Source organism: Balaenoptera musculus, chromosome 19 (assembly GCF_009873245.2).
Source record: "Balaenoptera musculus isolate JJ_BM4_2016_0621 chromosome 19, mBalMus1.pri.v3, whole genome shotgun sequence".
NCBI classification, from domain to species: Eukaryota; Metazoa; Chordata; class Mammalia; order Artiodactyla; family Balaenopteridae; genus Balaenoptera; species Balaenoptera musculus.
This window is the reverse complement of record NC_045803.1, coordinates 8,365,889-8,378,839: the sequence shown is the minus strand read 5'-3', so window position 1 is coordinate 8,378,839 and position 12,951 is coordinate 8,365,889. Positions and strand designations below refer to the sequence as shown.

Sequence of the window (12,951 nt, the reverse complement as noted above, 5' to 3'; positions counted from 1 at the left end):
TTGTGCCTCAAGCATCCTAGACCCAGGAATCTAGATGCACAATCCCTTCCTCCCTCTGGGACCCACAAATTCAGGCGACCAGTCTCTTCTTTTTCAGAGGTGTAAGGCTTCACTCCTGCTCTCCCAGACCCTGGAGTCAGCAGCCCACAGCTCTGGCTCCAGCCCCTCCTCCGGAGCTGCCCCCTCACAGGCACACATACACACTCTCAGGAGCCCAGGTGTCCTGCGCCACACTCCACCACAGCGCTTTATAGAAGCGCTGGGCCTAGCCTCTCTAGCAGGAAGGGCAGGAGCTGGACAGCTGGCCTTGAGGGCCAGGAACAGGCTGTGTCTGGGGTGGGGAACAGGCTGTGTCTAGGAGGGGACACACGCTGCTTTCCTCCTGGATGTCTGAGTACCCACGGGTGATGGACATCAGGGTCCATCAATAAAAGAAGGGGTACAGAGGTATTAGTTTCCTCAGATTGCCGGATGGATTGGGTGCCTGAGGGTGACATCCATCAGTCTTGGATTTGTGGGCCGCTGAGGGTGGTTTGTGTTAAGGGGTCAGTTTGTCTGAGTGCCTAAAAGGGACTCAGGCCTGGAGGAGGGGGCCCAGATTACTGGGTAGCAGTGGAGAAGGGAGCTAGGGGCTTGGACTCCTGGGTCTGAAGGAGGAGGGGACTGGGGGCCTGGACTCCTGGGTCCTGGAGGAGAAGGGGGCTGGGGACTTGAATTTCTGGGTCTGAGGGAGGAGGGGGCTGGGAGCCTGGACTCCTGGCTTCATGATGGAGACCTAGTTTGCAGGCCTGGCCTTCTGGGGCAATAGAAGCCAAAAGATGGGTCCTAGCATGGCGGAGAACCAAGTCTGGGAATGGCCTCCTGCTTCACAAGCTTCAAAGTGGGGAGGGGGCCGAGGGCGGCAGCCCCTGGGCTCTGGAGTCCAGGTCCCAATCTGATGTCTCAGTGCCGGGGCCTGAGTCCCTGCCTGCTCCCCACCCCTTCCTCCCCGTTTTATTTGCAGCCCCTCACTCTCTTGTCCCAGGAGGAAGGCAGAGGCTGGGAGATGGGGAGGGGGGTGGCCCCCTCCCCCAGCCCTGGCAGGAGGAGGGGTCCCCAGGGAGGCCAAGAGGGGGGGCTGTGGGTCTCCCGGCAGGGGCGGACGGGGACTGAATGTTAATCACATCCCGAGCGAGCGTGTGTGTGTGAGAACAGAGCGAGTGTGCGAATCCCTCCCGCTCCAGCTCCTCCGAGCTGTGGCCGCCGCCCTCCGCCCACAGCCTCCCACGGCCACCGGTGCCCAGCTGGGGGGGTGTCGGCCCGGGTGGGTCCGCCCGGCCCCCAGGGATCTCTCGTGCGTCTGCCATCTGCCCGGTGAGGATCTCTGTGTCCGGGTGTCTGGGGCTGGGCTGCTGGAGGTGGGGGTGTGTCTGTAAGGGCTGCGGCGGTTGAGGGAGGGAGGGAGGGGTCTGTCCGTCTCGACCCTGAGCCACCTGCCTGGGTGCCGCGGGCCCCCCAGTTTCCTCCCTCCGAGCCCCCCCCCCAAACCCGGATGGATGGTGTGTACCTGGGCTCTGTGCCTCCTGCCTGCGTCCGGCCGGGCTTCTGGCGTCCCCGGCTGCCTGTGTCCTCCTGTCTGTCCGAACAGCCCCTGACGGCAGTGGCAGCCCGGCCCCATCAGACCCCCGTGTGTGTGTGTGTGTGTGTGTGTGTGTGTGTGTGTGTGTGTGTCTCCCTCCTCAAGCTCCGGGGGTGTTGAGGGGAATCCCAGGGAAGTGAGGTGGTGCGTGTGTGTATGCTGTGTGTTTCTGCCTGTATTTAAGAGTGGGGGAACGGGGGGGGGGTCGTCTGGAGGTGGCCAAGCGAGGAAGGGGCAAGCAGTCCCCCCGACAGGCAGTCTTCCGCCCCTCAGGCACACACACACACAAGCCACCGGCTTCAGAGGTGACCCAGACAGACAGACAGACAGACACAGAAGCGGGAGGGGGGGAGCGCTAAGGGCACGGGGGTGGGGGGGTGGGGGGGGATGCGAATGAGCCAGGGAGAGGCGGGACCGGACACATGGACGGGGGGGAGGAGCCGGGGCTGAAGCGGCAGAGGGGGGCACCCCGGGTGGGCGGAGGGGGGATCCCCACGGGGTCGGGGCAGCGAGAGGACACCCCGACAGCCTCCGCAATGTCCGGGGCCCAACTTCCAGCGCAACATGTGTAGCAGCGTCCTCGCCTAGTCTGAGTGGCCGCAACCTTGGGGGACAGACAGGGCAGGACGGACCGAAGAAGAGGAGGGAGAGTCGGAGCCAGGGACGGGCAGGAGGTCCCCGCCACCGCCGCCGCCCCAGGGCCTGCCCCCCACCCCACCTCCTCCGCGGCTCCCTGAGCCCTCCGCCGAATCTTCGGGTCGCTGGACTCCGGTTCCGTTCCTGGCACCCTCGCAATACCCCCCACAGAACAGGGTCATGAAAAGGTAAGGCTGGGGTAGGGGATGCAGGGGTGGGGGTGGGAACGCGGACCCCCAGATCTAGGACAGGGAAAGTTGGCCAGGGGCCTCCGGGAAGGACGGGGATTGAATGGGGAACAGGGGTCTCTGGGGGACTCTCTGCCCCCTATCTCCTTCTCCCTCTCTGAGCCCTTTTTCCCAGGTCTCTACACCTCAGGTCTCCTAACCCCCCGTTTCTGACACTTTGATCCCTCTCCCCAGCCCCATGCACCTGACGCCCCATTTCCCTCTCTATCCCCCATCTCTCCATCTCACCTTCCCTCTGCCCCCCCCACCCCCTGCCCGCATCAGTCTCCCCCCTCCCTCCTCTCCATCTCCCCTCCCTCCTCGGCTGTGAGTCTGCTATTAATACCTCTGCCAAGGACCTTGAGAGCATCCAGGCCCTGGCAGCCCTCGCCCCAAGCTACCATCCCTTCCTCAAGGTTCTGGAATACCCTTCTAGCCTCTTCCAAGCACCAGGATTAGGGTGGGGAGAGAACAGGGCTGGAGGGGGGGAACGGGACGCCGTCTGCAGCACGACGCGAAGGTGGGGGGGCGGGCTGTTGATCGAAGTGGCCTCTCCTCTCTTCTGTGATGGATGGGGGGGAGTGATGGAGACAGGGACACACCAGGAATCTCTGCACCCTCCTCCTCCTCAGCTGAGGGACAGGCTGTACTGTGCATAGGACCTGAGTGGGGTGACTCCGGGCAACTGGAGCTGGGGGGTGCCCAGGATGCTGGGACAAATGGGGCTTGAGACCAAAAAGGGTCCTTTAAGAGAGGAGAGGGCTATGGGCCTGGATTCCTGGGTCCTGGGCATAAAGGAGGCTGGGCAGCCGGATTCCTGAGTAGGGGGCAGGAGTGAGCTGGGACTCCTGCATCCTGGGAAAGGATGGAACTGAGCACCAGGACTCCTGGGTCCTGGGGAAGGAGGGGGCCCAACAGCCAGGACTCCCGAGTCTATGGGAGAAGTTGGAGGATAGGGCTTCTGTGTCTGAGGGAGAAGGGGGCTGGGGGCGCAGTATCCTGAGCCCCTGATGGGGAGGGGATGGTGGTCTGGACTCTGGCCCCCTGGGGATGGAAGTGGGGACAGAGACTCATGAGTAGGTGGAGATTGGAGGCCCGGACAATGTGATCCCTGGGGGTGTAGGTTTGGGGGGTTGGAACGCCAGAGTCCCTCAGTGGCTGGGGATACTGCTTCTCTATCTGTCCCTGGAGGGGTGGGAGACTGCCCTCCCAAATCCCTCACAGGAGAGAACTGGGCATCCAGCCTCCTAAGAAGGGTGGGGCTGGAGCTGCCTTCTTGGGCTTCAGCAGGAAGTAGGACCCCGGGGTCCCCAAGGCCAGAGGCCAGGCAGGGGTGAGTCTGAGAGAGGCAGAGGAGGGGCTGAAGGGGTGAGCAGCCACCAGGAAGGGAGGGGAGAGCGTGTGTTATCCTGGGGTGGGGGTGGGGGCGCCAGGCCACAGCTGTGGGTTATTTTGGGGCAGAGGGGGGCTATTCTGAGCACTGATTGAGCCAGCTGCTTGGGGAAGGGCAGCGGAGAGGAGGGGCGAGGGGGAGCCAGGATTTGGGCATGCTGGGAGCCCCTGCCCCCATCCCTAGGGAGACAGTGGCCCAGGGTCCCTGGGAAGGCTGGAAGGGTGTGGGGGGGTGAGGCCTCTAGGCAGCGGAAGGGGTGTGGGCCTTTCCCCTACCCTAGCTGTCTGTGGGGTGGATAGAGGCCTGCGCTACCATGGCAACCGGATAGGAGCCTGATTGACAGTCAAGAGTGAACCCTTCCTTGTCTGGACCCTCACCCCTTCGAGAAGCCCCTTCTATAGGCTCTAAATCCTGAGAACCAGGAGTTCAGGCCCCCAGTGCCCTTCTCCCTCAGATCCAGGAGCCAGGAATCTGGGCTCCCAGCCTGACCACCCCAGGCAGCTAGTATTCAACAGGAACACAGGAAGAGACGCTGTATTGCCTCTCATTTACTAAATTGCTCTGGGCTGGGAGCCAGGGACCCCCGCTCCCCCCAGCTCTCCACAGCTGTGCCCCCCAACCCCGCAGCTCAGACTGGCCCATGACTCTTTCTAGCTCTCATTGAGAATGGGGGGACAGGGACAGGAATACGGGGCCAAAAATGGGTTGGGGGTTGTGCTCAAATGGAGGGGTAAGGTCGTGGGGGGCATATTCTCTCCGCAGGATGCCCCACTAATTTCTTTTTCTCTCTCTTTCTCTCCCCCCACACACCTGACCCCTTTTCCCTTTCTCTTTTTTTGTTCCCCTTCACTTTTTCTTCCTTTTATTTTTGATCCCTCCTGCCACTCGCCTTCCTGGCCTTCCTTTCATGTCTGTGCTGGGCACCTCCCTGGTGGGGGTCTTGCTCTTTGCCTCGCTATTTCTGTCTTCCTGTGTTTTCTGTCTGCTCTGCCTGCCTCCTCCCTCAATCTCTGATTTTGCCTGTTTCTCCATCTCTTGTGTGCGTGTCTCTTGGTGGCTTTGGGGTCTCTGTCTCCATCTTCCTGGGTTTCTTTCCATCTTCCTCTCTCTGTCCAACTTTCTCGTTCCTCTTATGTCTCCCACCTTCCTTCATCTATCTCTGCATCTCTTCTGCCTCTCATTCCCTCCCTATATCTGTCACTCCGCCTTATCTCTCTCTGCCTCTGTTTCTCTGAGCCTCTCTATCCCTGTCTGTTTCTCCTTCCATCTCCCTCCTTCTCCCCATCACTCTCTCTCCCTGACCATCTCTCTGTGACTGTTTTCATCTCTTCCTATCTTCCTGGGTCTCTCTCTGCTCCTGTTCTGATCCCATCTCGGTGGGTCTGTTTCCCATCTGTCCTGTCTCATTGTCCTCCCCCTTCCTACCTTGTCTATCTCTTCTCCCTACCACTGTATCTTCTCTGTCCCCATTACCCACCTCCACTCTCCCTGTCTGTCTCTCCCTTTGCCTCTGTATCTCTCCCTCGGTCTCTGTCTCTCCTTTGCTTCTGTATCTCTCCCTTTGCCTCTGTATCTCTCTATCACCCCAACCTTTCTCACGTCTATCTCTGAGTCCCTCTCTCCTTGTATCTCCCCTTCTCCGTGTATCTCTTCCTATACCTTGTCTCCCTGTCTCTGTCTTTCCATCTCTGTGTCTCTCATTCGTGTCTCTCTCTGCTCCCCGTGTCTCCCCGTCTCTGCGTCCCACCCTCCTCCGTGTCCCTCCCCGCGTGCTTGCGTGCTTAGAGGCCGCCCGGCAGGGCCCGCAGGCGATGCGCGGCGCCGGTGGCCCCCGCGGCCCTCGGGGCCCCGCTAAGATGCTGCTGCTGCTGGCGCTGGCCTGCGCCAGCCCGTTCCCGGAGGAGGTGCCGGGGCCGGGCGGGGCCGGCGGGCCTGGCGGGGGCCCCGGCGGGGCGCGACCTCTCAACGTGGCGCTCGTGTTCTCGGGGCCCGCGTACGCGACCGAGGCGGCGCGACTGGGCCCGGCCGTGGCGGCGGCCGTGCGCAGCCCGGGCCTGGACGTGCGGCCGGTGGCGCTGGTGCTCAACGGCTCGGACCCACGCAGCCTCGTGCTGCAGCTCTGCGACCTGCTGTCGGGGCTGAGGGTGCACGGCGTCGTCTTCGAGGACGACTCGCGCGCGCCCGCCGTCGCGCCCATCCTTGACTTCCTGTCAGCGCAGACCTCGCTGCCCATCGTGGCCGTGCACGGCGGCGCCGCGCTCGTGCTCACGCCCAAGGTGCGCGCAACCCGCGGGCGGGGCGGGGGCCAGAGGCTGAGGGGCGGAGCCGGGGCCCGTCGTGGGTGGGCGGGGTTGTAAGGGGGCGGGGCCAGCCCTGAGGGCCAGCATCGGGGATGCGGTGGGGACACTTGTAAGGGTCAGGTCTAAGTAAGAGGCGGAGCTGACTTGGAGGGGCGTGGTCTATAGGAGAAACGGAGTGTGCCGGGGAATCATCTAGAAGCAGGGTCTGGGGTGATCAGGCTATGGGAAGAGTTGAGAGGCTGCGAGAGAGGTGAATCAGGGGAGGGGGTGGGATCTGGGGAAGAGGCGGGGCCGGCCAGTGAGGGGCGGGGACTGGGAACGAGAAGGGACACGCCTGAGATGGCAAGGTCGGAGTGAGGGGTGGGCTCTGGGATCAGCGAGGGGGAGTCAGTTAAAAAGGAATGCGGTTCAGAAAGGGGTGAGGGCTGGAGAGGAGGCGGGAGCCAGGAAGGCAGGAACAGGGACCAGGAAAGAGGGGTATCAGGTACTGAGGGAAAGGGAGGTCCCCGGCCAGCTGAGCATGGGGTCTAAAGGTCAACGAAGGAGGACAGAACCATCTGGTGAAAGGACGAGTATGAGAAAGAGAGGTGTCCTAAGTGAGAGGGCGAGGGAGGGGTAGAACCATGCAGCTAGGAAGTGGGGAGAGGCCAGTCAAGGAAGGGGTGAGTCAGGGAAGGGGCGGGGCTAGCCAGTGAGGGGGGAGGCCAGGGAGGACAGGACCCCTGCTCTGTACTAAAGGGGCGGAGTCTAGAGAGGAAGACGGTCTGGGAGTGGGCGTACCCAACTGTAAGGCTTGGAAAGCAAGAATCCAGGGGGTGGTCCTGGAAAGATGAAGGCCCCCCAAAGAGGTAGGCTCAGCCAATGAGAGGTCAAAGCCAGGAGCCTACAGGGAAGGCGGGGGCAGAGGCTGGAGCTGGCTGTGGCCTGGAGAGAGGCCTGCTTCCCGAGGGCACAGGAGGGGCCAGCTGGAGTGGACTTCTGGTAGGGAAGGGCAGAATTTGAACAAGACTTGTGTGCGGACTAAGAAGTGGTCAGCTAAGAGGAGGTGCCTGAGAAGGGGCGGGGCCTATTCAGAGGTGGAGCCAGTGTAACTGAGAAGTGGGACTCGCCTGAGGATGGGGCCACCTGAGTGGGTGGAGCCTAAGTCTCCACCAATTCCCTGCTGTGGGGGCCGGCGGCTTTGTGACTAGATCACTATTGGAGGCTGGGACTCGTAGTTCTCTCGTGTCCAGAGCACTCTGGGAAAGATCTCTGTCCAACTTTCTTCTCTTTGGCATGGGGTTGTCCAAAGATTTGAAGGCAGATCATCTGCGAGATGAACTTATTACTTCCTGGCTGCCACCTCCTTGGCATACGGAGAGACGTGGTCCCTCGTACCTCCATTGCTGCTTAGAAATGTGTGCCCCTCTGTTTCACTGCCTGCTGGGTGCACACCCGTTGCCTTCTGGGAAATGTAGTCCCTTTAGTGTTTATGAATGGAAGAAAGAGTAGTCCTCACAGCTGCATCTGTGCCCCCATTGAATACTGGGAATGTGGTCTCCTGAGCACACCTCCACCTGCCAAGGGTGAGGGCCTCTCAGTGCTCTCACGGCATTCTGGGAGGCCTCATCCCCTCAGGACAACAGCCCTAACCGGTGCACATTTAACCGCAGGCACATGCCTAGGGAGAAAGTACACTTGCTTGTCTCATCGCATTACTGGAAGATTTATTGGCTGATTCTGTGCCAGGGCTGTTTTAGGTTCTGGGGAATACAGCTATGAAAGGTTAAAAAAAAAAAAAAAAAAAAGACAAGGTCCCTGCTTTTACAGAGCTTGCATTTCTAATGGGGAGACAGAAGAAACAAATAACAGAGAGTAAAATCTGTCCTGAAGGAGAGGTAATGACCGAGGACATGGCTTCAATAGATGGTGGTCAGGGGAGGCCTCCCCAAGGAGGTAAAACTGAGCTGGACCTGAGGACTGAGGAGGGGAGGAGCTGGGGGGAAAAGTGTCCCCGAGAAAGGTGACAGTGAAGGGCAAAGCCCCTGAGGCCAGAAGGAACTTGAGGTGTCTGAGGAAGAGCAAAGAGGTTGGGGTGATGGGAGATGAGGTCAGAGAGGCGACGGGGACCAGGTCATGCAGGGCCTTGTGGGCCACAGCGAGGACTTTGGCTTTGATTCTGATGTAGAATTATTGGAAGGTTTTCAACCAAGAAGGGAGGCAATCCAATTACTATTTTGAAAAGATCACTCTGGCTGCTGTCTGGAGAATGGAAGGTGCGAGAAAGGAAGTCGAGATGGGTTAGGAAGATGTTGTCGTCTAGGCAAGAGAGTGGTAACATTGAGGGCCGTGACAGGGCCCATAGTGAGGACTGAACAGCTGAGGTCATGTTTTGAACAGAGAGCCGAGAAGACTTGGAGATGGTCTGGATATGGGCCCGAGGGCTGTCCAATAGAATTCTCTGCAATGATGAAGGTGGTCTTCATCTGCTCTGTCACATATGATAGCCACAGCCATGTGTAGCTGTTGAGCACTTGACCTGTGGTTAGTGCAACCAGGGAACTAAGTTTTATTTAACTTTAACTGATTTTAATGTGAATAGTCATGGGTGGCTAGTAGCTACCATATTGGAGAACACAGGAAACAGTGTTTAAACCCATGGATTTGGATGAGATCACCAGGGAGAGAGGACAGAAGAAAAGAGGAAACAAGGGCATTCCTATGTTTAGAATTCTGACTGAGGAAGAGAGTCCAGCAAAGGAAACAGAAAAGGAGGGGACAGGAAGGTAGGAAGAAAAGCAGAGAAGGGCAAGTCTACTCAGCAAAGCTTCTTCCAGTTGGGAGAGACTACCTTCAGCACCCTCATGGCCTGCTGGGAGATGTAGTCCCTCTCAGTGGATGCTGGGAACTGTAGTTCCCTTCCAGGATGCTGAATGTGTTCACTACAGTAACGTTAGCTGCTGTAACAGATAAACCCCTACTTCTCAGTGGCTTAACCCAATAGAAGGTTGTTTCTCACTCATATAAAATCCAAACAAGTGTTCTTGATTGGAATTGGCTTGCCTCCAAGCCGTGACTCAGGGACTCAGGTTCCTCCGTGTTTTGGCTCTGTAATCCCCTAGGTCTCTCCTCTGGGGCCTCTGCATCTGCCCTTGGACAGGGAAGAGTAAGGTGCATGGGGGGAGAGGTTTTTATGGATGAGCCTAGAACTCAGTCCTGTGGTTAAACATAACCCAGGTCTAGCTCTGTGCCCCAGCAAGGAAAGGAGCTGGGTTTGCCGAACGGCTAGTCAGCCTGCCATGTTGAGAGCTGTGAGCTGCCTTTGGCCGTTGGGAGCGGTGATGCCCTTATCAGTTGCTGGGAGATGAGGTCCCCTTTGGACCCCTGGGAGCTGTGAACCCTTCAGTGGCCGCTGAAGGTCCCTTATTGACCGCTGGGCGCTGAGGTCTCCACGTGGGGTGGCCTGACACCCTCCTCTTCCTCCCCCGCAGGAGAAGGGTTCCACCTTCCTGCAGCTGGGCTCGTCCACAGAGCAGCAGCTTCAGGTCATCTTCGAGGTGCTGGAGGAATACGACTGGACGTCTTTTGTAGCTGTGACCACGCGTGCCCCCGGCCACCGGGCCTTCCTGTCCTACATTGAGGTGCTGACTGATGGCAGCCTGGTGGGCTGGGAGCACCGCGGGGCGTTGACGCTGGACCCCGGGGCTGGCGAGGCCGTGCTGGGCGCCCAGCTCCGTAGTGTCAGTGCGCAGATCCGCCTGCTCTTCTGTGCCCGTGAGGAGGCCGAGCCTGTGTTCCGGGCAGCCGAGGAGGCTGGCCTCACTGGGCCCGGCTACGTCTGGTTCATGGTGGGGCCCCAGCTGGCTGGAGGCGGGGGCTCGGGCACCCCTGGGGAGCCCCTTCTTCTGCCAGGAGGTGCCCCACTGCCTGCCGGGCTGTTTGCAGTGCGCTCGGCAGGCTGGAGGGATGATCTGGCCCGGCGTGTGGCAGCTGGCGTGGCCGTAGTGGCCAGAGGTGCCCAGGCCCTGCTGCGTGACTATGGCTTCCTGCCTGAACTTGGCCATGACTGTCGCGCCCAAAACCGCACCCACCGAGGGGAGAGTCTACACAGGTGAGTAGGGCTGGGCTGGGAGGGCTGTGGGAAGATTCCTGAGCCTGAGTACCTGGGGTACTTGTGCCTGAGTGGCCTCAAATGGGTCACGTCCCCTCTCAGAACTTCAGTCTCCTTTTCTGTAAAACGAGTGTAACTGGGTCTCCTTTCTGGGGTTAAATCAGGTGATTTGGAAAAAAGCACCTGAGATACAGTGAGTGTATTACTATATTTCATGATTCTAGGATGCGCGTTTTTGCATAGTTTAATGTCTTTGAAACCAAGACATGTCTTACAATTGATAGCCTACCAAGGTTTCACGGGCAGTGCATTTTTTTCCTTTGTGGTAGGTAAAAATCGTGACACATTTTCTAGTTGATAGCATCTTAGATTTGGTGAAATACCCTAGTTAGAGTAGGAGTTGAACTTCAGTGACAAAAAGACCCAACAATCCAATGTCCCAAACAAGGTAGAAGTTTGTTCCTCTCTCACTTAACAGTCCAGAGATGCACGATTCAGGTATCAGGAGACTCCATCGCTCATTGATCATTCAGGGACTCAGGACCCTCCCACCTTGTTGCTCTGCCATCTCCTTTCCGCACAGTCGAAGCTGAGTTGTAGGGCATGTCTGAATTCTAGCGCATGAAAAGGGGGAAAGCGAGGAGGTGAACAAGCCATTTCCTTTATGGCCAGTGAGGTGGAAGGGACGAGTCTTACATCCCATCGGTGAGAACGTAGTCACTGGGCCAGGACTGACTTATTGGTTGTGTACTGCCGCATCCATGCAGATTGGCTAGACATCGATTCTGATTGGGTAGTGCCTGTGCTGCACTGATTGTTAGAGTTTGAATATCACCTGCCCGTGCCCTGGGCTAGCTGCAAGGAATTTCGGGGAATGTCAATTCTAGCTGGGTAGGTGTGTGCCCAGCTGACACATGATTGTTTTAGAAGAGGAGACCAGGATTTGGTGGGAAACAGCCTCTCCACCCCAGGAAGCTTTGGGAGTGAGAACTTGATGAGTTTGGTGACAGACAGTGGAAGGAGAGAACTTTAATGCTGAAATGAGGATGAGCTGAGCTTGGGAAGGGGCAATAGGTGGGGAAGAAAGCCTAAGGGAGGAGAATTGAGAAGTAGGGAGCTGGGAATCAGGATCCAAGGGCAAGAGGATGAGAAAAGCATCCCTCGTTCATAAATACTTACTGAGCGCCCGCTAGGAACTAGGGCTCATGCTGGGCACTGGGAACGCAGAGATGAATAAGACCATGGACTTCTCTTGAAAGAACACAGGGTCCTGTAGGGGTAGCAGACAGGGATGGGATAATGACAACACAGCATGTTATTTGCAATAATGGAGGTTGCACGGACTTTGTGGGAGCACTGGGGAGAGTACTGCAAAGCCAGGACATTTTTGGTTGCAGGAAGCAGAGTGTCATTCAAGTTTCCTCGGGGAAAAAGGGGTTTATTGGAAAGATAAACATGCACAGAAAGCCAGACATCAGGAATTGAGGCCAATTCCTCAATTCCAGCTACTCTTTCAATTCATTCTGATTCTCTCTTTCTGATCCTCTCTGCTTCTCTCTCTCTCTCTGTGTGTGTGTGTGTGTCTGTCTGTCTGTCTATCTTTCTCCCACCCCCTCTCCATCACCATCACCATCTCCATCTTCATCACCATCTTCATCTCCGTCTCTATCTCTATCTCTGTCTCAGGCTTGCCACTCCCAGGGGCTGTCCAGTTCTTCTGCTTACCCAGAATTTCTGTTCCTTCATCGTACTCACCATTTCAGCCCATCCTTTCCATCACCCATGCCTCCAAATCTCACAGCTAACTTCCTCCCAGGAGAGGAATTGTGTTGGCCCCAGTCAACCTTCCAAACTAGGCTATACAAGTCATGGGTCAGCCTACGGAGTCAGGGAGGTTTCCAGGAGGAGGTGGTATCTAAGCTGAGACCTGAAGAATAAACTGCTCATTCATTCATCCATTTCATTCATTGAAAAGCCCTTTGTCAAGAGTCTGTGGTGTGCCAAGCCCTGCTTTATGAACAGGGTATAATGTTGAACACGGCCTCTGCTCTCAGAGCTTACAGTCTCATAGGTGAGACAATCAGTGCACAGACAAGAAAAGAAAGGAAAAAAACATCAGCAGGTAATAACTTCTGGGATGAAAATAAAGCAGGTAGAATGTATAACAAATGTCTATGGTGCTAGGTTAGGTGAGGTCGTCAGGAAAGGCCTTTCCAAGTAAGTGAAATTTGGAGGTTAAAAAAAAAAAAAAAAGGATAAAGAGAAAGATCCAAGGGAATTCCCTGGCGGTCCAGTGGTTAGGACTCGATGCTCTCACTGCCGAGGACCCAGGTTCCAATCCCTGGTTGGGGAACTAAAATCCCACAAGCCGCACAGCACAGCCAGAAAAAAAGAGAGAGAGAGAGAGAGAGAGAGAGAAAGAGCCAACTATCTTAAGATCTGAGTGAAGAGAGGGAGGGGGAACAGCAGGTACAAAGGCCCTGGGGCTGGAATTGCCTGAAATAAAGCCAGTGTGCCTGGAGCACAGTGGGCAAGTGGGCAGCGTATGGTGGAGTAACATGGGGCCCAGCTCAGGTAGGGCATTTAGGCCAGGTTAGGGGTTTAGATTTGATTGCAAGGGCAGTTGGGAGTCCCCCAGAAATAGAAAATCCAGGCAGGGGGAAGAGCATTGTGCAAAGGACCAGAGG

The 12,951-nt window shown here is 57.5% G+C and overlaps 1 protein-coding gene across 2 annotated transcripts in view; it reads left to right on the top strand.

The window, feature by feature from the left end:
• The first annotated feature begins 272 nt into the window (after positions 1-272).
• Positions 273-12,951, top strand: part of GRIN2D (glutamate ionotropic receptor NMDA type subunit 2D) — a 36,005-nt gene continuing 23,326 nt past the window's right edge. The window contains exons 1-4 of one of the 2 annotated variants that reach the window (XM_036832121.1): positions 273-1,353; positions 2,177-2,442; positions 5,660-6,150; positions 9,645-10,264. In XM_036832121.1, coding sequence (XP_036688016.1) covers positions 5,686-6,150; positions 9,645-10,264 — 1,085 coding nt within the window. In that variant the 5' untranslated portion in view covers positions 273-1,353; positions 2,177-2,442; positions 5,660-5,685. The other variant, XM_036832120.1, reaches the window with a different exon arrangement.